The sequence below is a fragment of the Camponotus vicinus genome, unplaced genomic scaffold (genome assembly GCF_025532165.1).
Source record: "Camponotus vicinus isolate PSW18456_S1 unplaced genomic scaffold, iyCamVici1.0 SCAF_1, whole genome shotgun sequence".
NCBI lineage: Eukaryota > Metazoa > Arthropoda > Insecta > Hymenoptera > Formicidae > Camponotus > Camponotus vicinus.
The window spans coordinates 26,642,802-26,666,136 of NW_028141945.1; the positions used below are offsets into that span (position 1 = coordinate 26,642,802).

The following is a 23,335-nucleotide window of genomic DNA, read 5'->3' on the forward strand; positions in this document are numbered from 1 at the left end:
GGCCGGTCTTGCCCTATCTGGCCTTGTGATAATATGGCTCCGATTGCGTAGTCGGAGGCATCCGTTGTACTATAAATTCTTCCGTAAACTCTGGATACTTTAATACCGGCGCTGTCGTCAGTTTTTCTTTTAATGTCTCGAAAGCGTTTTGTTGTTCTTGCGTCCACTCGAAATTTTTTCCTTTCTTCGTTAGTTTCGTGAGCGGTTTCGCTATTTTGGAAAATCCTTCGATAAATTTTCGATAATATCCGGCTAGTCCTATAAATGCTTGTATGTCCTTAACCTTCTTTGGTATAGGAAAATGTTTTACAGCTTCTAATTTAGCTGGATCCGGTGATATTCCGTTTTCCGTTATTTTATGTCCAAGGTACGTAACTTCTTTCCTCAGAAATTCGCATTTGTCAGGTTGCAATTTTAGTCGATTTTCCCGCAATCTTCTCAATACTTCTCTCAATCTTTTGTTATGTTCCGTTAGGCTGACTCCAAAAATTACGATATCATCTAAATATACTAGACATTTTATTCCTTGTAGTCCGCTTAGCACCGCGTTCATTAAACGTTGGAATGTGGCGGGCGCGTTTTTTAATCCAAACGGCATTCTATTAAATTCGTAATGCCCGTATGGAAAACGCTGTCTTGCATTTGTCGCTCTCTTCCATTTCAATTTGATGGTACCCTGATGCCAAATCGAGGGTTGTGAAGTATTTTGCATTTCCTAGTTGGTCTAGTATGTCGGTGATATTCGGTAGAGGGAATGAATCGCCTACCGTTAGGTCGTTCAATTTTCGAAAGTCTACTACCACTCTCAATTTTTGTTTTCCAGACGCATCTGGTTTTTTCGGGACAACCAATAAGGGTGCGTTCCATTGGCTTACGCTTTTTCGAATTATTCCATTTCTTAGCATCTCTTGCACTTGTTTATTCACTTCGGTTTTTTGTTTCTCTGGTAGCCGGTACGGTCGTATGTTGACCGCTGCGCTATCCGCTTGCGTTGCAATTCGATGTGTCACTGTATTTGTACATGTGAGCGGCTCTCCCTCTGTGTGGAATACGTCGCTATATTCTCCGCAGATTTCCTTTACTGACCTTTCCTCTTCTTTGTTTAGATGTCCAGTGCGGAGATCCTGCAATATTTTCTCAGTGCGCCGGGGGATTTTCCCCTCCGCTTTTGTGCAAGTTTTATTTACTTCTGCTGTTTCTTCGGTTTTAATTTCCTCTAGTGATATTTGAGGCATTAGTATTTCGACCTCGTTTTCATTCGTGTTTATTACGCTCGCGGGGCATAAAAAATTTTCGGGCTCTACTAGGCAGTTCCCTATAAATACTCCTGGTATTATTTCTTCTGCTCTGGTTATCCCCATCATGTTGATTGTAGTTGCTACTTGCATTATCGTCTCGCTCCGTGGTTGTAACGTGATCTTCCGATAAGGATATAGTCTTAGTATATTCCGTCCGATTCTTAGCTGTTTTATGGCGTAATTACATATCGCCTTTTGTTCTTTAAGGAAGTCTATTCCCAATATTCCTTCATATTCCGAAGGGAAATCGTCTTTCACGACATACAGTCTGTGTTTTATTTTCTCATCTCGTAGGTTTATGGTGGCGTTTATCCGCCCAATTGGGTGGATCTTGTGTCCGGTCACACCTGTGAGGACTGTTTTATCCTCGGTTATCATTGTCTCTCCTTTTAACTTTCCTACTTTAATAAGTAAAATGGCCGCTCCTGTATCGCATAATAGGTTTGTTTTTCCTCCTTTTGCCTCCTGCATGGGTAATGCAATTAAATCCAGGCCTGTGTGTGTGCGAGGTGTTCGTCTTATGTGCGATACGTGATACTCGCTGGCGGGCCTCTGTTTTTCCTCTTCCTTGTTTTCTTCGTCACTCTCTTGAGCGTAGTAGGTCTTCTTTTTCTTTCTGTCGTGATTATATCGATTTTTGTTGTCTCGTGCCGTTTGATTCGGCTTTTGGCGGTTAGGTCGATCTCTGTTAGGTCGTCCGTGTAGCAGCCAACATTCTTCGCGATTGTGACCAGTTTTCTTGCAATGGTTGCAGTATTTGTCAACGGTATTTACGCGCGAGTGTCGCTCTGGTTTCGGTAATGAAAATCGTGTAGCGTAACGGCTCGTACGGCATTCTCGCCCATGATGCCCTAATTTTCCGCATTTTTGGCATTGTATGACATTTCTAGTGTCACGGTAATATGTCGGCGTCGCAGCGCTCTTTGGTCGTGTGCTGACTATCGCCGGTCCCTTGACCTTCTCTTCTGCGCTCGCAGCCGATATTGCTTCTTGCAGTGTCGTATAACCTCGGGATCGCACTACTGTTTTTATATCATCGTTTAATCCGATCTGGAAATTCTCTAAGGCTTGTTGTTGGATAATATTGAGTATTACGCGTTTTTGATCGGTCGTATACTGTTGTCCGTCTAGCATTGATTCGTATAGTTCCATCGCTAACTTGTCTGTTCGAAGTCCGTATGTTCTCGCGTTTTCGCCGGTTTTCTGTTTTAACGTATTGAAATCTATTTGTAGATGTGTCGTATTCCTTTTACTGGCGTAACAGGCTTCTAATTCTTGTTTCAATTGTGCAAAATTTTGAATCTTTCGCGTTTGAAAATCTAGCATCGCTCTGCCTTTTAGTTTCGTGCATAATACTGCGCCTAATAATGTGACTTCATCTAACGGATTAATATTTTCAACCGCGTACGTGGTTGCACTCACGAATTCCTGTAGTTTGTTTGCTGATCCGTCGAATTCTGGTATTAAACCGCGTGCTTCTTTCAACGATAGATGTCCGCGTCCCCGATGATGTCGTACATCGTCGAACGAAAGGTCGTATGTTGATTCGCGTCTATCTTCTAATGGCGTGAGGCGTCCAGTACTCTGTCTTCCTTGCCTCTCTCTGACATCATTTATTTCGACGTGCAGGTTTCTAATCTCCTGCATCATTGCTTGCATCATATCTCTGAATTCGTCGGGTGGATTATTTATTTCTTGTTGCGATCGAGCATTCGTGGTATCGTTATCCAATTCTTCTCGTAACCGATTGATTTCTCTATTTACTTCTACGGAAGTGATGTCTCGCGATGTACCCTGTGGTGCGTGTGTCATGTCTCCACGTTCGCGATATATTATTTCGGGGTTGAAAATACTCGAACCGTATGACGTTAATGAAAATTCGCGCCTATGTGTTATTCTACTGGGTGAGCTAACCGCTGACTCCGCGTCGTCGGTGTTCGCGATTAAACTCGGATCTATTTCGCCGAATGAATATTCGCGTTCAATTATTACGTTCGCTCCGTATTCGTTTTCGGACGAGCTGTCGCTTGAGTAGTATGCTTCTAAATTTTTACGCACATTACTACTGATATCTTGAAGCGCGGTCTCTGCTATTCTTTGCGAGCTTAATAGACTACGTGTTATCGCTCTTTCCGCAAAATCGCTATGTAGCCACGATGCGTTCGTTCTATTGTTTGATCGTTTGTTTTGTCCTTCCGACATCCACGCGTTATAATAATTGCTTCGTTCGACTTACATTAGTGCGATGAGCAGCATTCTCCTTTGGTCGCAGTTCTCGCGTTGTCCTCCGCGGTTGAGGTAGGTCGTCTCCTCCTTGGGTTGCAGTCCGGTCGTTACCTCGTTAAATCGGGTGTCCGGGAAGTTCCTAGTTGACTTCTCTGCTTTTCGTTGTAGTAGCGGGTGTGTGCAGTCACGACGTTTTTTATTTCCTTTGTCTCACTTGATGCAGGCGAATCCCACCGCTGCCACCAATTTATGTTGTGCCCGCGCCGTGGGGGACGGGACTTCAGCGTTTTTTTCTGCCACCCCGTCGTGGTGATCGGTTTATATATCGTTGGGTACAGGAAGGATGAGGTGTCCCTGGGCCGGAGCGCGGTTCGTGCTCCGTTTTGTTATGCTTATTCAGCTTTGGCCGTGACTTGCTTTTCTTTTCGTCACGTTTTATTTTTATTTCTTAATATCTTAATATCTTATTTCCTAATCTCTTTCTTTTAGTTTAATTAAATTATTATTTCGTCGGGTTACACGACAACCGTTACTACGAGCAATAAACTAATTTTACTAATCTAGGTATTTATTGCATGTCGCCTTTCCCTCGCTCCTTACCGCTTTCTCGCTCGCACGTATGGTCGTACACATCTGCTTTCGCATTCGTACACTCGCTTTCTCGCTCACTCGCCCGTTCGACGCTTGCTGTCTCGCTCTTACGCATGGGTGCTCTCTCCCTACTTCGCTCGACCGTTCGCTGCCTCTCTCGCACGCACTCGTCTTACCTGAGTGGCCCCTTGGAAGGGGAACTGTGAAATGCGGCCGACCGGGTATAAAAGCCGCCCGAGCCGGCACATCGAGACCAGATCCTGCGATTCTACTGAACGCTCCGACCAGATCACTCAGCCGAGGTGTCTCTCGGATCCGCTACCAGTCAGACTCGAGGCGTTTCTCGAGTCAGCCGGGTGTCTCCGGCTCCTGCTATCCGTCCGTACCGAGGTGTTTCTCGGATCCACTACCGAGGTGTCTCTCGGTTCCGTTACCAGCCCGAATCGAGGTGTCTCTCAGTTCCGCTACCAGCACGCATCGAGGCGTCTCTCGATTCGACCGGGTGTCTTCGGCTACCTTTCCGAGCCGAGGTGTTTCTTAGCCCGACCGGGTGTCTCCAGCTTCGCGTCCGGGTCGAGGTGTCTCTCGACTCCACCGGGAGTCTCCGGTCCTCTCGAGCTGACGTGGCACTCAGCTCTCGCGTTGTACTGTTGCATTAAGCCGTACCAACCTGCGAAGTATCGCTTACACACGCTTGACGCTGCGTCGTCACTCCGCCTGCAAACACCGCCTGGTTTCCGCATATATCGTAGACCGCCGCTTGTACATACCGCGTAGTTTCGTAAGACACACTCGTACACTATCTACTCGCACACACACACACACACATACACGCACACACACATCCACACTCACACTGCAACTCTGTAAATAGTACACATTAGTTAATAAAGAAATATTAATCATACACCGCTTTTGTTCGCACAAGCTTGTTTCTCCCCTTTCCTCGAATCCTGGTAATCCGACGATCCGATCCGGAGCGTCGAGGAAGGCGACCGTGTTACAACAATATAATTTTTAATCCATTTTCTTAATATTTGTTCGAGAAACGAGAAAAGTCATTCATAACATGCATCGCAATCAAAATTAGTATTAGCTGAAATATTACAAAATCATTCTCGAATTCAAAATTAACGGGTATTCAGAACCTTCTCGATTTTTCGAACATCCAGAAAAAACTCAACCGCTCGCTTATCTACCGCTTTTTCTATCACACAAGAAACGTACATTATAAACATTCATGATAACAACATCAACCGTCAGCAGAATCAGAACAGCGCACGGGCATGCGCGCCCATACGTCACGATCAGCTGATTGCCAATCAGCTGATCGAAAAAGGGTGCGCGCATGCCAACCGCAAATTTTGGCATGTCAAAACCCAGCAGTAGCCTATCAGACCACGAGCCCTGAGGTCACCGCCAAAAAATTGAAACCATTGGCCCACGCCGCAAAGGGGCACCTCAATAAAAGACGCGACTTCCATGAAACGGGCGCAGTCTAGTACTTCTCGCAAAACCGCATTTTTGATAATTCGCTTAGATAAACCGCTTCGCTAAGATAAACCGCCACACTCAGCCGCTCGATAATCTGAAAGCAAATTAGCTGTTCAGCATTGTATATATACAGGGTGTCCTAGACCACCCGTACACCCCTTTTCTTTCAAAAACTAAGCATTTTAGAGAAAAACGTTTTCGACAAAAATTGTATGGTTTTGAGGGGAACATAAGATGGTGTCATTGGTTTGACCTTGGATGGCATCGTTAAGGTGAGGTCAAGGACACCTTTAATTTCTTAAATGGAACCACCTATTTTTATTGCATATTCTTATAGCTTATGTCGAGAGCTTTCCAAAACACTATAATAAAGTATTTTTTTATCAAGTACTTTTCGAGTTATAAGGCTAGAAATAATTTCTTAATTTTACATAAACCATAAAATATCTAGTAAAATATTCATTTTTCGAATATCTTACCTTAATACTTTTATGTACAAAATAATGAGAGGAATCAATTGGTGTAAAGAAAACACAAAATTGTTTTGAAAAAAAAAATGTAATTTGCAATTAACAATTATATTTTTTTTTTAGAGAAACCTCACGGTCGGCGAAGTCGCACTTTGTAAAAAACACTTCCGACTTCTCGAAGTGCGCCGTGTGTAAGGGGAAGCACTCCCTCATGCAGTGCACTGAATTTAAGGTAAAACCCGCGAGCGAGAGAAAGAACATCGTAGAAACAGACTCTGTTATAACTGTCTCGGCAACCACTTGATGGCAAAGTGTCAGTCTGTTAAAACCTATTTCACATGTAAATCTCGACACCACACACTACTACACGACGCGTACACTCGACCCGACGAAGCAAACGCGTTGTCCACGACTCAACTCTCGTCGGACCGCAAGGCGATCCTCCTCGCTACCGCACGTATCACAATCGCGGATCACATGGGAAGACCTCAAGCCGTCAGGTCGCTAATCGACCAGGGATCAGAGGTCTCCCTGGTCTCTGAGGCTCTAGCGCAATGCTTGCGCTTGCCGCGAGTCCGCTCCTCGATGTCAGTCGCTGGTATTGGAGGGGCACCATCCGAAACCACTCGCGGAAAGACACTTATGAGCCTCTCCTCTGGGGTGACAGGAGAAGCCCTCCCTGTAGAAGCGTATGTCCTTCCACGCCTCTTGTCTTACCAGGGACCCATCATCCGAAGCAACACCAGTTGGCCACACCTGCGCGGCTTTTCTCTGGCGGACCCTCAGTACCTTAGTCGAGATCCGATCGATTTACTTCTCGGTGCTGATGTGTACTCCTCCATCCTGCAGGATGGGCTTCGCAAGGGACGCGAAGACGAGCCCATCGCACAGAAGACAGCCTTCGGATGGATTCTATCGAGAGGCCGCAGGGCGACACCCCACAGGCACCACAACTCGCATCAATGCACCGTCGACCACGAGCTGAACGAGCTCGTTCAGCGGTTTTGGGAGCAAGACAAGGAGCCCTCCGCCGCGGTCGCTCTCACCCCGGAGGAAGAGAAGTGCGAGGAGCTCTTCGCCCGCACTCACTGCCGCACGTCCACCGGACGATACTTGGTGAGACTGCCGTTCTCTGGATCGCCGCCGTCTCTCCCCGAAACCCGCAAGCCGGCCGAGCGCCTGCTGTCCGCTATGGAGCGTCGCTGTGTTCAGGACGCCCAGTTCGGGGAGTTGTATCGCACCTTCATGTTTGAATACGAGAACCTGCAACACATGGAGGAAGTCAACGCATCGCCAAAGGAGCAAAACACCGCATCATGCTACTTACCACACCACGGAGTGCTGCGGAATTCCAGTTTGACCACGAAGCTCCGAGTTGTGTTCAACGGGTCGCAGCGAACGACGTCTGGCACCTCGTTGAACGCCCAACTGCTCGTAGGCACCAACCTCCTGCCAGCCCTCGCTGACGTGCTCCTACATTGGCGCTGGCACCGCTACGTTCTGGTAACGGACATTGAGAAAATGTACCGTCAGATCCTTGTCCACCCAGAAGACCGCGATCACCAGCGGATTCTCTGGCGGCACAATGCCGCCGACGACGTCCGCGAGTACCGCCTGATGACGGTCACATATGACCTAGCTTGCGCACCGTTCCTAGCTATTCGGACTCTTCACCAGCTCGCTGACGACGAGGGTTCGCGGTTCCCGCGAGGAGCCATCACTTTAAAAACGGACACCTACGTGGACGACATCGTGACTGGAGCAAGCACCGCGTCGGAAGCCACCTCGCTACAGAAGGAATTGCGCGGCCTGTGCACGGCGGGCGGGTTTCCGCTGAGGAAATGGGCAGCAAACAACCCCGACATTCTGGTTGGAGTTCCTCAGGAGCACCGACTCACGAGAGCACCACACTCTTGGTCACTTGAAGCCCACTCAACTCTGGGACTACTCTGGCACCCGACCGGTGATCACTTCGCCTACGCGATTCAAGCCCGGCAAGTCATGGAGTTCACAAAAAGACGCGTCCTCGCTGAGACCGCACGCTTATTCGACCCACTAGGGTGGCTCACTCCGGTCACCATGCGGGCAAAAATCCTCATCCAGTCCGCTTGATTGAGAAAATTAGACTGGGACACTCCACTTCCGACGGCGGACACTCAAGCATGGAGGAATCTCCTGTCTGAACTTCCGCTCCTCAACAAGGTAACGGTCTCGCGCTGGTTAGGCAGCGACGGACCGAACACAAGAATCGAACTCCATAGGTTCGCCGATGCCTCGGAGCGAGGATACGCCGCGGTAGTGTACCTCCGTTCCATCACTGACGGCCACACCGCACTGCACCTATTGGCGACGAAGGGCAAGGTCGCTCCAGTGAAGCCAGTATCACTACCGCGATTGGAACTGTGCGCTGCCTCTCTTCTGACCAATCTTGCGGTTCACACCCGCGCCCTCTTAAAACTGTCCACAGCGCCTGTCTTCCTCTGGTCAGACTCCAAGGTCGCTCTCTTCTGGATCCAGGGACACGTATCTCGATGGAAGACATACGTGGCCAATCGGGTGTCACACATTCAACAGCACTTTCCAGAGGCTCAGTGGAGACACGTGCCCGGGCGAGAAAATCCAGCGGACTGCGCTTCCCGAGGACTCCAGCCCGGCGAACTGGTCAGCCATCCGCTGTGGTGGACGAGACCCGCTTGGCTTCTCCGGAGCCAACCCTTCTGGCCGAGTGACGACTGCGACGTGATCGACGTCGAGCTGCCAGAACAACGAGCCGCCAGCTCACTGAATGTCGTCAACCGAGCGATCGCTGAGCCAGAGATTCTCCTTCGTTTCTTCTCCTTACACCAGCTCGTGAGAGTCTCGGCTTGGTGTCTTCGCTGGCGACACAAAACCGCATCGTCAAGGACGCGCCACCCCACGAACATCGCGCTAACACTCGAACCACACGAGATCGACGACGCACTAATACGATGGATCCGCACTTCACAGACACTGCACTATAGCAACGAGGTCGCACTACTGGGCAAAGGACGCACAGTGCCGCCCCGCAGTCCACTTGTTCAGCTGAGTCCCTTCCTCGATCACGATGGCGTGATAAGAGTCGGAGGCCGACTAAAACATGCCATCCTATCGCAAGACGAACGACATCCTATGATCGTACCACCGGAGTCTTGGATAGCTCAACTCCTGGTGGACTCCTGCCATCGGCGGTCATTGCATGGAGGAACTCAGCTGACTCTTGGGCTGCTTCGCCTCCGATTTTGGATCCCGCGAGGCCGAGCAGTCGTGAAGAAGCTGATTCACCACTGCGTCAACTGCACTCAATGGAGAGCTGCTACTCCGCAGCCCATGATGGGTAACCTCCCTCAAGAGCGGGTGACTCCTGCTCGTCCGTTCCTGCGTACCGGAGTTGATTACGTCGGCTCGATCCTCATCCGGATCGGCAAAGGGCGAGGCCACCGGGCACACAAAGGTTTTATAGCCGTTTTTGTTTGTCTCAGCTCCAAGGCGGTTCATCTCGAGTTGGCATCGGACTACACGGCCGAGGCGTTCCTGGCTGCCTTCCGTCGCTTCGTTTCCCGACGAGGCCTCTGTCACGAAGTGTTTTCGGATTGCGGCACCAACTTCGTTAGGGCGAGTCGGGAACTCCGGGAGATGTTCCGTGCGTCAACTACCGACGGCCGTCGCATCGCGCAAGCAGCAGCCTCCGACGGCGTAAGGTGGAGGTTCAACCCACCCGCGGCGCCTCACTTCGGGGGAAGCGGCCGTCAGATCCACGAAACACCACCTTCGAAGAGTCATCGGTGAGGCAACGCTCACCTTCGAGGAGATGATTACCCTTCTCACACAGGTGGAGGCGTGCCTCAACTCGCGCCCACTGCAGCCATTGACCGACGGTCCAGACGACCTCACAGCACTCACGCCCGGACATTTCCTGGTTGGGGCCCCTCTTCTGGCCGTTCCCGAGCCGTCGCTGACAGACGCGAAGGATAACACGCTGTCTCGTTGGCAGCTCATTCAAAAAATGCGCGACCACTATTGGCAACGACAATATTTAAACCTTTTAAAATATTTGTCATCTCTAATATGCAGTACAGTTAAAGTTATATTTTTTATATTTTATTATATTTTTATATATTTTAGGGACCTTCTGAAACTTTTAATGATATCGTTACATATATATACACACATTGCAATATTGATATTCTAATCTAATATGGCTTTACGCATAATGCAGAAAATATTAGGAATACAAGTAAGGCTCTGCGCACAATAGAGAAAATATTTGGAATAGGAATAGAAATAAATCTTAGCACAGAAAGAGAGAGAAGAGATCTCTCTCTTTCTGTGCTAAGATTTATTTCTATTCCTATTCCAAATATTGAGAAGATCTCTTCTCTCTCTTTCTTCTGATATTTATTCTTACTCCTAATATTTTTCCTATTGCGCACAGGTTCTTATTTCTATTTCTAATATTTTCCTATTGCGCACAGAGGCATATTCAATTATGATATCAATATTGCGGTGTATATATTACATCCTAAAATAAAATGCACTTAAGCTTTGCTGTTAGAGTACTATAGAAAACACAAATATTTTAAAAGATCTAAAATGAAAAAAATAGATGAAAAATTATATTATTAAAGATATTGTGCGTAACATTCTAGAAATTATATTTTTTAATCATTTAATTATTTATGCAATAACTAGTTCTAGCATATCATCTTTATCTATCTGTCTTTTTCACAAATTTATATTAGCACTAACTTTGCCAAAATATAAAATTATGACATAATCTCCTGTTTTCTAAATATCAACTGAAACGACGAAGTAAAAAAGAAAAAATGTGTTAATCTTAAAAATAATGATGAATATATTGAAATCTTACAACATTGAAAAACTCACAACTTGAGCTACCAAGTATATTGATAAAAGACTTCCTATTGTTTCTCATTCAATGTATAAGAGCAGCGACAACATAAGATTCAGATATTTCTAAATCATCTTCTTCATCACTGTCGTTATCTGTCATCGATATCGAATTCCAAAAAGGCATCCTGTAACATTTTGAAAGAACTTCGTCCAGATAAACATAAAAGATGTCGTTACTTAATGTGGAACATTTATATATTTGAAGAACTAAGGATGAGATACCAATATCATATAAATCTTTAACCTGCAGAAATCTTTTGACTGCTAAACGATAGGAGTTATTATCCATGACAATATTGAAAATGATATAAATAGATTTATCATATAAAATGCAACAGTTGTCACGTGTCTCTATACTTAGGGATATTCTATTAAATCGAATTGTACGATATTGATGGTAATTATCATTATTATGCAATGGAATCACGCGAATAGATGAATCTGTATCATAATCATTATCTGTTTTATGAATGTCTATTTCTGTCATCCTATTGAAGATTTGCTGAAGTGGTAAACCTGGCTTACGACAATATTTCCTAAAAATTGACATGTTACTTTCATAGGGAAAAGCAGAAAAAGAATTTAAGGTACCGAAATGTCTCACATCGTCGGTAAGATGAAGAAAATCACCCAGACAGCACACGATATCTTATGGATATCCGTTTTATGTCCATTTCATGTCGGAATGTCCATGGACATTAAAAAGATATTCATAAGATATACAATTTTGGACATTTCATTTATCCCAAAATGGATACGTTAATATATCCATATAAAAAAATAAATAATATTTTTGTAAACGCCGGGTGCTGTGTAACATATCAATAAAGCTGACCAAAAAAGTACAAAATGTTTGCAATAATTAATTGAGATTTAAGGTTTGTCCTCGTCGCATGCCTCAATAACATATTATGCTCCAACATATTTTCCTTTTAAAAAAATTAGACATTGATAATAAATTCAATTAAGTGCGCGTTTTACGCAGATGGGTGATTGGCTATTATAATGCCCCAGGCACGTTAACAAAAGTGTCGCATAGCAACGAAAATAAGGCGCGAAGATTATCAACACAGGGCGTTATGATCGATGCCGCGAGCCGCTTCTGCCTACTTCTGCCTGTTTGCTACTCAAATGAAGTAAGTATAAGCTATATATTTTTATATTATATAGAATTATATATGTAAGATATGATAAAATATTCAGATTGGTGATTCTTTTTAGGTTAATTTGCCTCATATATAAGATATTTATATATAACCTCCAATATAATCTCAACCTCAAAAAGTAAAAAGCAAGTCTACTCTACTATTAAATTTTGCTAAACCTGAAGGCAGGATTGAAGCCAGCGCATTTGATTTATTATCCAACCAAACTCAAAAAGGAAGGTAACCATTTAGTGTAATATAAGTTTTGCGTATCAATTTATTACAATATGATAAAAATAAGACACCGGTCATTAAAACGAAGAAGTGTATATAAAAAAGCAACTAAAAAAGCATATTTATCTATTGCTGTAGATTATTTTGAAGAAAATTCCGTTGATACTGATTCAATTAATATAGAAAATAACTCGGTTTTGGATTCTGTAGCATCAACTTCTAATAATTATAATGATACATGTAGTGTAAAATATTCCTCTATTATTGAAAATGAGTGTTCACATACATTTGACAGTGAGATATTTAATGATATAATTTCAAACGTGTCTATAAATGTTGAAGAAAATGATTTAAATGAAAATAGAGAGAGTAATATAAACAACAACAATATATGTACTTATGATGAATCACAAAATAATATTGTTTCAAAAATGAAAGAATGGGCAACGAAACATAAAATTACACATTCAGCTATAAACGATTTATTAATAACTTTAAAGCCAGACTATCCTGAGTTTCCTTTTAATGTTAGAACTTTATTGAAACTCCAAGAAAAATTACAGTAAAAAATGTAGAACCTGGCATATATTATCATTTTGGATTGCAGCAGTGCATTGAAAACCTATTAACAAAAACCCATAATTCTTTAATTTCAAATTGTATAGAAATTTTAATCAATATTGATGGTTTACCGATTGCTAAAAGTACTAGTAGTCAGTTTTATCCTATATTATGCTGTATATTTACTACTTCTAATGTTGAAATTGTCGGTATTTATCATGGATATGAAAAACCAAATAATGCAAATGTATTTTTAAAAGACTTAGTCGATGACATAAATAATCTAACATCTAATGGTATATATTACAGTACAAAATTATATTCAATAAAAATAAAAGCATTTATTTGTGACGCACCTGCAAAATCATTTATTACATTTACTAAAGGTCGTTCAGGATATTACTCGTGTACAAAATGTTATGAAAAAGGAACATATATTAATAATCGTATTTGTTTTCCTAATATTAATAACTTAACTTTGCGTTGTGACAGTGAATTTAGATCTAAGCGTCAAGAAAATCATCATATTGGTACTACAATATTAGAATCCATTGTAAATATTGACATGATACATGATTTTTCATTAGATTATATGCATTTAATTTGTTTAGTCGTTAAAAAATTGCTTATGTTTTGGACTTATGGAAAACCATCAACAAAATTATCATACAATCAAACATCTAATATTTCTAAGTCATTACTTAATTTAGCATGTATAACGACAGAATTTAATCGTAAACCTCGTGATCTCAATGAAGTCAAACGGTGGAAAGCAACAGAATTCCGACAATTTCTTTTATACACAGGTCCTGTATGTCTTAAATCTATTATAAGTCATGATAGATATATGAATTTTTTATCGTTACACATAGCCACATCCATTTTATGCAATCCAATAAATTATAAAAAGTATATAAATTATGCAAAATCTTTAATGCAATATTTTATAAAGACATTTATAATTTTATATGGCAAAGATCAAGTCTCTCATAATGTACATAACTTGTTACACATTTGTGATGATGTTGAAAAATTCGGAGCATTAGATCAATTTAGTGCATTTGCATTTAAAAATTATTTACAATCATTAAAAAAATTAATTAAAAAGCCTGAAAAACCATTACAACAAATAGTTCGACGAAAATATGAAATAGATAACAGTAGTTCATTAAATAAAAATAAATTGCATTTACCAATTCCAAAAAAACAACATAACATGGGGCCAATAATCAATAATATATTTTTTCTTGCACAATATAAAAAAATAATTTTAAGCAAATTTGTATTAAAAATAACCGAGCCGGATAATTGCTGTTTCACAGTTAATAATAAAATAATAAATATAAAAAATATAATATCTATCACTAATGATGACATATTATTAATTGCTCAAGAATTTTTAGTGCTTGAAGATTTTTATACAAAACCTTGTAAATCTTCATCTTTAGATATACAAGTATATGCTGCTAAGAATAATTTAGGCTCACTTACATTATGGCAACTTGATCAAGTACGTAATAAATGTGTAAAATTATGGTTCAAAGATATGTATGTAATATTTCCTTTATTACATTCAAATTTAGAGCTGACTACTAATACTCTTTAGCAATAATACATTTTAGTATATAATATGCATATATATGTACATATACATGATGAATTATTTCTCAAAGATCCTTAGAGCTTTTTTTTATAAAAAAAGAAATTTGCTTTTTAAGTTGTTTTTTGAGATACACTTCTTTTGAATATTAATAAATTGTTAATTAGTTAATTTTACTTTTTCTCTTATACAAATATATGTTTTGTATATTTGTGAGTAATAAATAATGTACTTATAACTGATGAGAAGAAATGAAGAAAACGTGGACAGTTGTGCGGTTTGATGATGAAAATGTAGTGAAAGCAGTGCCAACAACTTGGATAAGTAATAACACATGTTATTGGCCACCATATACAATAGAGAAAGTCTTAAAAGCTATAAAAGACCATGCTGAGTGTGATCGTTCATGGGCGAGTTATGAAGTGTACGTTTTAAAAAGCAGTACTTCTGGTAAGAAATAAAATGTATTATACCCCATTGTATTTCACACACATGCGCACACACGCGCGCGCACACACACACACACACACCACACCACACACACACACACACACACACACATCTACACAAAATATTTAACAACATTTCATAAACTAAACATTTATATATATGTATATTACAATTTATCATTTTAGAAAGTTATCAAGCTTGTAGGCTAAAAGTCAAAAAGGCAGAAGATACATCGGATTTAACTTCTGATAATAACAAAAGAAAAAGAAAACGTAATTATGATAGCGATTCTAGCGTGGAATCAGACAATGAATCAACGGAGTTACCATCTCCACCAAGTATAATTAAACATTTTTTTAATTGCTTTCTTTTATTGCTATATACGTGTATGTATCGATATTTTTTTCATAAAAGAAACACCCAAAAATTTGTGAATGGTGCTTTTGCATCATTAAATTATTTCATACAATACATATGAAAAAAGTATATTGCTTTTTTTTTTAAGAATTAAAATATAGCAATATATATTTTTTTTTAAATTTACAAGAGCATTCTGACACAGAAATCTTAGAACTAGCAGGCAAGTTCTTATTTATTATTTCAATGTTTGATTTATAATGTTAAAAATTATTATATTAATACTCGTTAATCTTTCAGATAAAAATCCCACAACTGAGAAAGAAGAGAGTTATACACAAAATAGTACATTCCACAAACATTTCATTTAACAATTGTTTGCAGTTGTTTACATCTATATATTATTACATAATGCATAATCGAAGACCTACGTTTATATTATTTTAATCTTACCTATATTTCAGATATGAGATGCAATAACTATTTAAATAACAATGTAGAAAATAAAACATGTGCAATATTTAATTTAAAAGATAAATGTTCTAACAAACAAAACTGTACAACATCAGGCAAGTTTTTGTTATTGTATTATTTCAATATATAATTTCTATAATAATTTAAATATTAATTTATTAATTTTTTAGATCAAAAGTCTTCAAAAGACAAATCTAGAAAAGAAAATACATATTTTGGAAAGAGATATGACTCTTTAAATAATGACGTACCTGGACCATCTAATACAAATATTTGCGCTTCTAATAATATGCAACAAAGATATTTGCAAAAAGTGTATGTGTTTGTGATTATTTCTGCTAATTCTCTTAATTTTCATAAATAGCTTTATTGTTAAATTATTTTCAATTAAAGTTTGTTGCATGTTTGTTATGCATGCAGTTTGTTATAATTATGATTTATTTTTGTATATATGAATGTTCATACTATTTACTTTTAATCAAATATATTCTTTATCGGGCGCAGTATATTATTAATTAAATATATGTGTATTATTTAATACATGAACAATACATTTTATATGTGAACATGATAGACATAATACAAGTTCTAATTACAGAAAAAGAAACTAATAATAATGCACAAATTTGCACATGTTGCCCCATTCATAAAAATAGTGGTACGTATCAAGTATGTTTACAGTTTTAATTAAGTATTAGCTTTTAATATATTTTAATAAATTGTTTTTATATTGTAACCGGTTTTAGTTTTTATCATAACTTTTCTTTTAATCCTTTTGTTTAGATGAAAAATTCCGAAGAGTATTTAAAGAATTATTTTTGATTAGAGAAATCACAAAAGAATGTTGTGAAGAACTAAAAGTTACAATTATGGAAAAAGGAAATGTAAATGTAACAGATGGGAATGAGCCTACATTTTTAAGTACATTCCATTTTCCATTGCAAAATATACAAGAATTGGAAGAAGTAGAACAATATCTCGAAGAACGAAATCATTTCCAACCCACCGTATGTTCTCTATATTTTTGCTTCAAGTTTTTATGCTTTGATTCAAGTTTTTATAATCAACTTTAATTATTCATTATTATAAATTAAATATTGCTTTTATTATAAATTAAATTAAATATTTGCATATTGCTTACATATTTTTTAGGTACGAGAACTGTCCAAAATAGGAGGAACTACTCCATATGATTTTATAAAACGATGTTTGTCACTTCTCTTCACAAATAGATTTGCTGAACAATACAGCTGGTACGGTGCCAAAAAAAAGCAAATTTTTGGAAAATTACATTTAGCAAATGTGTTACTAGGTAAGTTACTGCTAGTCAAGTCATCTAAAATATAAATATAAGTGCTAAGACATAAGTTCCGATTCATATTACATCAGTTCTGAAAAATAACATGTTAAAAAAGTTAGTACTAAAATTACTAAGTCACTAATTTAGAAAAAAATATATGTATATATACTATATACTATATAAACTAGATATATATACATATATGTTGTGACGTTGCCGTCCCAACGCGCGTCCATCCGCCCCGGAAATCTTGACGGGGCGCGAGTCGAGCGGCCGTGCCAGAAAAAGATTGCGAGAGCCATATCGAAATCTTCGGAGAGACGAGCTATTGTTATAATTTTGCGTCATTACTAATTCTTTTTTTTTTTGGTATTATTTTGTATACAACGTATACAACGTGCCCGTATACAACGGGCAACCCGCCGGAGAACATCTTGAAGAAAAAGAAGAGGAATCTTCTGCGACAACCGATACGACATTTCCGGCCTCCGATTCGAGAGCGGAGATAGCGCCAGAGGATCAGGACAGCGCCGAGTCGCGGGTGGAATTCGCTCCCCGCGAAAAGAGGATGAACAGCGGAAAACAAAACGGCTGTCAAGGACCGGAATCGCAGGGCCGGGTCGGCGCTATCCTCCGAGGACGGAGGACGAACGATCGGCATAAAAAAGACCGCCGACAGCAGGGTCACTGAAATTTTGATTTTCGAATTATCGGGGTCATCACGGGCCCCGATACAGCGTTGTCGCGGGGCGCATTAATATCTCGCGTGTCGCGGCGCTATTGGCCGCGAATCCGCGCACCCCGGCGCGCAGGATTGACGCCGCTATCGACCCTGGATCGCGAGATCCAGGGAGACATTCTGGCGCGGGCGCTCATGTCGAGTAATCGTCTATTGTAAAGTCGTGTGTCGTTGTCATCCTCGTGAGGGGTGTCCCAGCCGAGATTGGCGAGAGGACGATCCGAGGATCATCCCCTGCCTGCGGGAGTAAATATCGGTGAGGTTGCCCATCGCATAATTGTAAGCCACGTACGCGATTCCGTCCGCGGACCGGCCACTCTGTCGCCGTCGCCATTTTCGTGTCTCGTTGTCGCTCGGTCTTTGTATCGAGCTTTCAATTTTCGTGTATTTCGGGCGATCGGAGACAAACGACAGAGGCAACAAGGACGATCGTAACGTCGGCCGTAGTCGATAAGGAACCGTTCGTCTCTCTCGGGGATTCGGGGCGTCGTAAAACGCGTAGCGACCGACTCTCGTATATCGACCACGTGCGCGGTAAATCGCGGGGAATGCGTTCGCTATCCGTGCGATCGAAAAGAGTTGTCGAAGCCGCGTGAGACATCCCCACAATCGAGCTTCGGGCGATTTTCGTTGTTAATTAGCGTGTATGTGAGTGTGTGACCGGGGCGTGTCGTGACGTTGCGAATATCGTGCTGTCTCTATCGCGCTCGTTACATGTATGATTTGCGCTTATTTCGAAATATTTGTCGTGCGTGTAAATGTGTCGCGGTGTGCGATAAATTACGATAAATTAAGAAATTGCCGAAATTTGAGGGCTTCGCATAAGTAAAAAACGCCACGCCAAAAGGAAAGTAAGCGACGTCCGACAGCTGTCGATTACACAGGCCCACAAAAAAAAAAGTACCTTGTGCTGGCGATCTGACTAGGCTAGTTTTATGTATTTTGGCCCGCTGAATCTGACGTCAGAATTGCTCCATCACGTCACAGTTTTTTTTAAATCTCAAAAATAGACGAAAATTTCGTAAAAATCGACATTCTAGGATAATAAGACTGCGCTTCTTAAAGAAAAAATTACCAAAATCATATTTTAATGTATTTTCAGACATTATAAATCCGACCTAGAATATAAACGTTGTGCTCAATTTTTTTTGTGCTCATTTTTTATTTTTTTTATTTTTTCAGATTGTAACACCTAAAATTTACTGCAAACAGATTCTATTTATCAAGATGCGAAGATATTAAGATAGGTTTTTATCTCCAGATAGCACAATCTTTTTTTTCATGTACCTCTAGCGCTTTAAAGACATGAAAAGAGGTTTGTGACATATATAAAGAAATTTCTGCATCTTATACGAACTCAACAGCTAGAAGCTGTAAGTTTCGAAAAAATTTTTCTCAAAATTTGGACTTGGAGAATATAAGATTAATTCTTTCCAATATAATATTTATGAATGAACTAAAATCAAATATGGAATACGGAAGATTGCTACTTTTTCATGACAAATGTTAATGGAATCGATGGTATGATTGGTGTGACAAATCGGATTTGGATTTATAATGCCAGAAAATACATGGAAATATGATTTCGGTAACTTTTCCCTCAAGAAGCGCAGTCTTACTACCCTAGAATGTCGATTTTTACGAAATTTTCGTCTTTCTCTTTTGAGATTTAAAAAAAACTGTGACGTGATGGAGCAATTCTGACGTCAGATTCGAATTCAGCGGGCCAAAATACATAAGACTAGCCTAGTCAGATCGCCAGCACAGGGTACTTTTTTTTTTGGGAGCCTGTGTTATCGATTGCATCAAACGCGTCCGTCGCAAGCGAGATCGTCCGTCTTCGCAAATTGCTTAATTGCTCTCGCTCAATCATTAAACCTCTTTTCGAATAGGTGGCCGTCGATTAACAGAGCGAGGGAAAGAATAAAAGGAAAAAAAAATCTGTAAAATGAGTCGGCGATGAGAGTGTTAAAATTTCCGTTTCGTTTTCGAAACGCTGTTCGGCCTCGCAAAGTCTCGCCATAAAAACGGGCTAGAGAAACTATCAAAAACAGCGCTTTCTTATAGTCTCGATTTCGTACTGTTATTATTATAACCGCTATTGAAGACTACTCGGTTCTATATTCCGTTATTTCAAAATTTCGAAGTTATGCTAACATCTGATATATTTCGTTATTTCAAATTTGCTAAGTTATATTGTTCTTATTTTTTTCTTGAATTCGTTATTTCTGTTACTTTCTATATTTTTTTTTATACATTTCTTTTCTTGAATAAATTTGTTATCTTGTCTTTTATATTAAGCCCGCGTAATTTATTTGAGTGTTCGCGTTTCATGATTGTTAAAGTCCGTTGTGCCTGTCGATTTTCGAAATTCCCGAAAGCCTCGCATAAAATAATTCAATATCCTTTTCCACAGACCCTGCCCCTCTACCGTAAGGTGAGCTAGTCGGCCCGTGGCGAATTAGGCAAGCGTCTTTCGCGTTATTTTGGCGTTTAGCGACTGATACGTGAAAGACCGTATCTGGCGCCCAACTTCGAGATCTCGAGACAGCCTTCGCTTCGCCGTGGTTCGCGCGAGGACACCCTCCATCCCTGTTCCTCCGAGCAAAGTTGCCAGATCTTCTCCGCAAACAACATGCAACGCGCAGTGGAGGGGGTAACGGAGATGTGAGCGTAAGCGTACGTGTGAGCTTGGCGCTTCGGCTAGTTTCGGATAGAAGAGGACAGAATACAGTTTTCTGTCTCCTTCTTACCAAGCAGGCAACGAAAGCGACGGGCGACGCGCGACGCTGCTCGCTCCTCAATATCTCGATACATGCTCGATATGTTTCTCTGTTACAGCTTTTCTTTATGTTTTATATTTTTGTTACAACTGTGTGGTAAATATGTATAAATATATATATATATATAAACGTATAATATATTTAAAAAAATATATGTATATATATATTATAAATATATTATTTATATATACATATTTATACATATATATAAAAATTTATATATACATATTTTATACATATTTATAAAAGAATATATATATATATATCGATATATGCTCGATATGTTTCTCTCTTACAGCTTTTCTTTATGTTATATATGTATACACACACACACACACACACACGTTTTGCGATATATTTAATATTATTAATTTTTTTATATATCAAATAATAAAAAAATAAAAATATAAGTGGCGACTTTCCACACCACCCATGAGGTATCACCAATGGCGCGTTAGGTTTTTCATGTGGACCTTCGCCTGAAGCCCTATTATACCACATTGCATTATTTTGTTATATTTTAAGTATGGTGTCTGTTATACAGACAAGATATTTTTTATAATCTAGTTTTTTCAAGTATGGTGTCTGTTAGACAGACAGACAGACACACACACACACACACACACACACAAGATGTTTTTCATATTCTTGCTTTCTGCAAGTATGGTGTCTGTTATACAGACAAGATATTTTTTATATTCTTGCTTCTTACAAGTATGATGTCTGTTAGACAGACAGACAGATACACACACACACACAAGATGTTTTTCATATTCTTGCTATCTGCAAGTATGGTGTCTGTTTTACAGACAAGATATTTTTTATATTCTTACTTCTTACAAGTATGGTGTCTGTTAGACAGACAGACAGACAGACAGACACACACACACACACACATACACACACACACAAGACGTTTTTTTATATTCTTGCTTTCTGCAAGTATGGTGTCTGTTAGACAGACAAGATGTTTTATACAAGCGTAATGTCTTTAATAAATTTATTATTAATGAGATGAGGGGCCAGCTATGTCAGTATCTGCAGCATGTAATCTTAAAATACTTTTATTTTTCTTAGTAGCGGTAGCATATAATTTATCCGCTGACATAAGAGATAAATGCTTTTTATCAATTTTCATTTTTATAGCTGTTTCGCCCCTCGTTCTTAATGCCGATTTAAATACACAAATAGCATTTACAGTAGTTGACGAAAAACTGTTACGTTTTTTCGTTTTTAAATTATTCAAAAGAGAAAACATTCTTTCCGGATCGGCATTTGAATTTGGAAGAGATCTTATAGTACTTATAACCTTTTTTAAATTGGGATATTTAGCAAAATTATTATGTTGATTTTGTAAAATTTTTTTCCACATGCTGTCGAAATTTAATTTGGAAAAGCTTTGTTTTTCTTCTATTGTAAAATCTAATGGTAAAGCAATCCATTCTTTCTTTAAACCATTTTCATCAAAACCGCCGATAGTTTTAGCTATAAAAAAAACATCATTGAATGATGTTTCTCTATTATCATCAAATAAACTTATGTATGGCCGAAAAACTTGTAACTTTGATAAAAATATGTTATTTATAGGTAATTTTTTACTTCCGCAGCAGTCACATAAAATGTTAAACATTCCTCTTGAATAATATTAACTATGTTTATGTGACCTTTCAGCGTTAATTCGTTTAGATATTCTTCACATTCTGTTTCCAAAATAATTTCATTCATAGTTTTTTTATTTTCTTTTAATGAGAATATAATGTTTGTAGAAAATGGTTTTGGAATGGAATGGTTTGGAATGGATTTGGAAAAGAAAGTTTATAGATTTAGGATGTAATAAATGAATCCTTGTTTCTAATGCTTGAAAAAATGCATTAAATGCATTAAAGAAATTCAAAACGTATTTTAAAAACAGAAAATAAGCTTTCATCTCTACGTTGTTCATCATAGACAATAGATATTCTCCAGAATTTGATTTTTCACACAACCATTTCAGTAAGAAAGTATTTAATTGCATCCCAAGATTCAAGAAGCCTTTCGATACATAAATAGTGCGAAAGCCAGCGTGTATCACATAATTTCAATATTTTGCGATTTGTTTCTTGGAAACATTCGCAAAATTCAAGAAAAATAGCCGAACGTTTTGGACTACTATTGAGATAAGTAGCAATTTTTTTTAGAAATTTCTTTAGAAAGAAATTTCTTTAGAAAGAAAACACAATTGTTTCGAAAAAAAAATGTAATTGTTAATTGCAAATTACATTTTTTCTTTCGAAACAATTATATGTTTTCTTTACACCAATTGATTCCTCTCATTATTTTGTACGTAAAAGTATTAAGGTAAGATAATCGAAAAATGAATATTTTACAAGATATTTTACGGTTTATGTAAAATTAAGAAATTATTTCAAGCCTCATAACTCAAAAAGTACTTAACGAAAAGGTACTTAATTATAGTGTTTTGGAAAGCCCTCGAGATAAGCTACAAGAATATGCAATGAAAAATAGTAGGTTCCATTTAAGAAATTGAAGGTGATCTTTATGTGACCTTCAAATGACTATCCAAGGTCAAATTTTTGCCACCATCTTCTGTTCCCCCTCGAAGTCAAGCAACTTTTATTTGAAACATTTTGTTGTACATTAAAAAATAAAAAAGTTATTGGAGTGGGTAACTTAAAATGGCT

General features: G+C 39.3%; 1 protein-coding gene across 1 annotated transcript; it reads left to right on the forward strand.

Moving 5' to 3' along the window:
• The first annotated feature begins 6,382 nt into the window (after window positions 1–6,382).
• On the forward strand, window positions 6,383–12,253 carry LOC145963913 (uncharacterized). The gene is made up of 4 exons (XM_083086299.1): window positions 6,383–8,164; window positions 8,282–9,882; window positions 11,997–12,147; window positions 12,233–12,253. The coding sequence occupies exons 1-4, from the start codon at window positions 6,383–6,385 to the stop codon at window positions 12,251–12,253; spliced, it is 3,555 nt and encodes a 1,184-aa protein (XP_082942425.1).
• Window positions 12,254–23,335: the final 11,082 nt, after the last annotated feature.

What these genes read in the sequence shown, in the direction of transcription:
- LOC145963913 (XM_083086299.1), top strand. Translation starts at nt 6,383, where the DNA reads ATGGCAAAGTGTCAGTCTGTTAAAACCTATTTCACATGTAAATCTCGA. An exon ending in CCACCTTCGAAGAGTCATCG is followed by an intron (nt 9,883 to 11,996) that starts GTGAGGCAACGC and finishes CGTTTTACGCAG; the next exon opens with ATGGGTGATTGGCTATTATA. An exon ending in CTGTTTGCTACTCAAATGAA is followed by an intron (nt 12,148 to 12,232) that starts GTAAGTATAAGC and finishes GATTCTTTTTAG; the next exon opens with GTTAATTTGCCTCATATATA.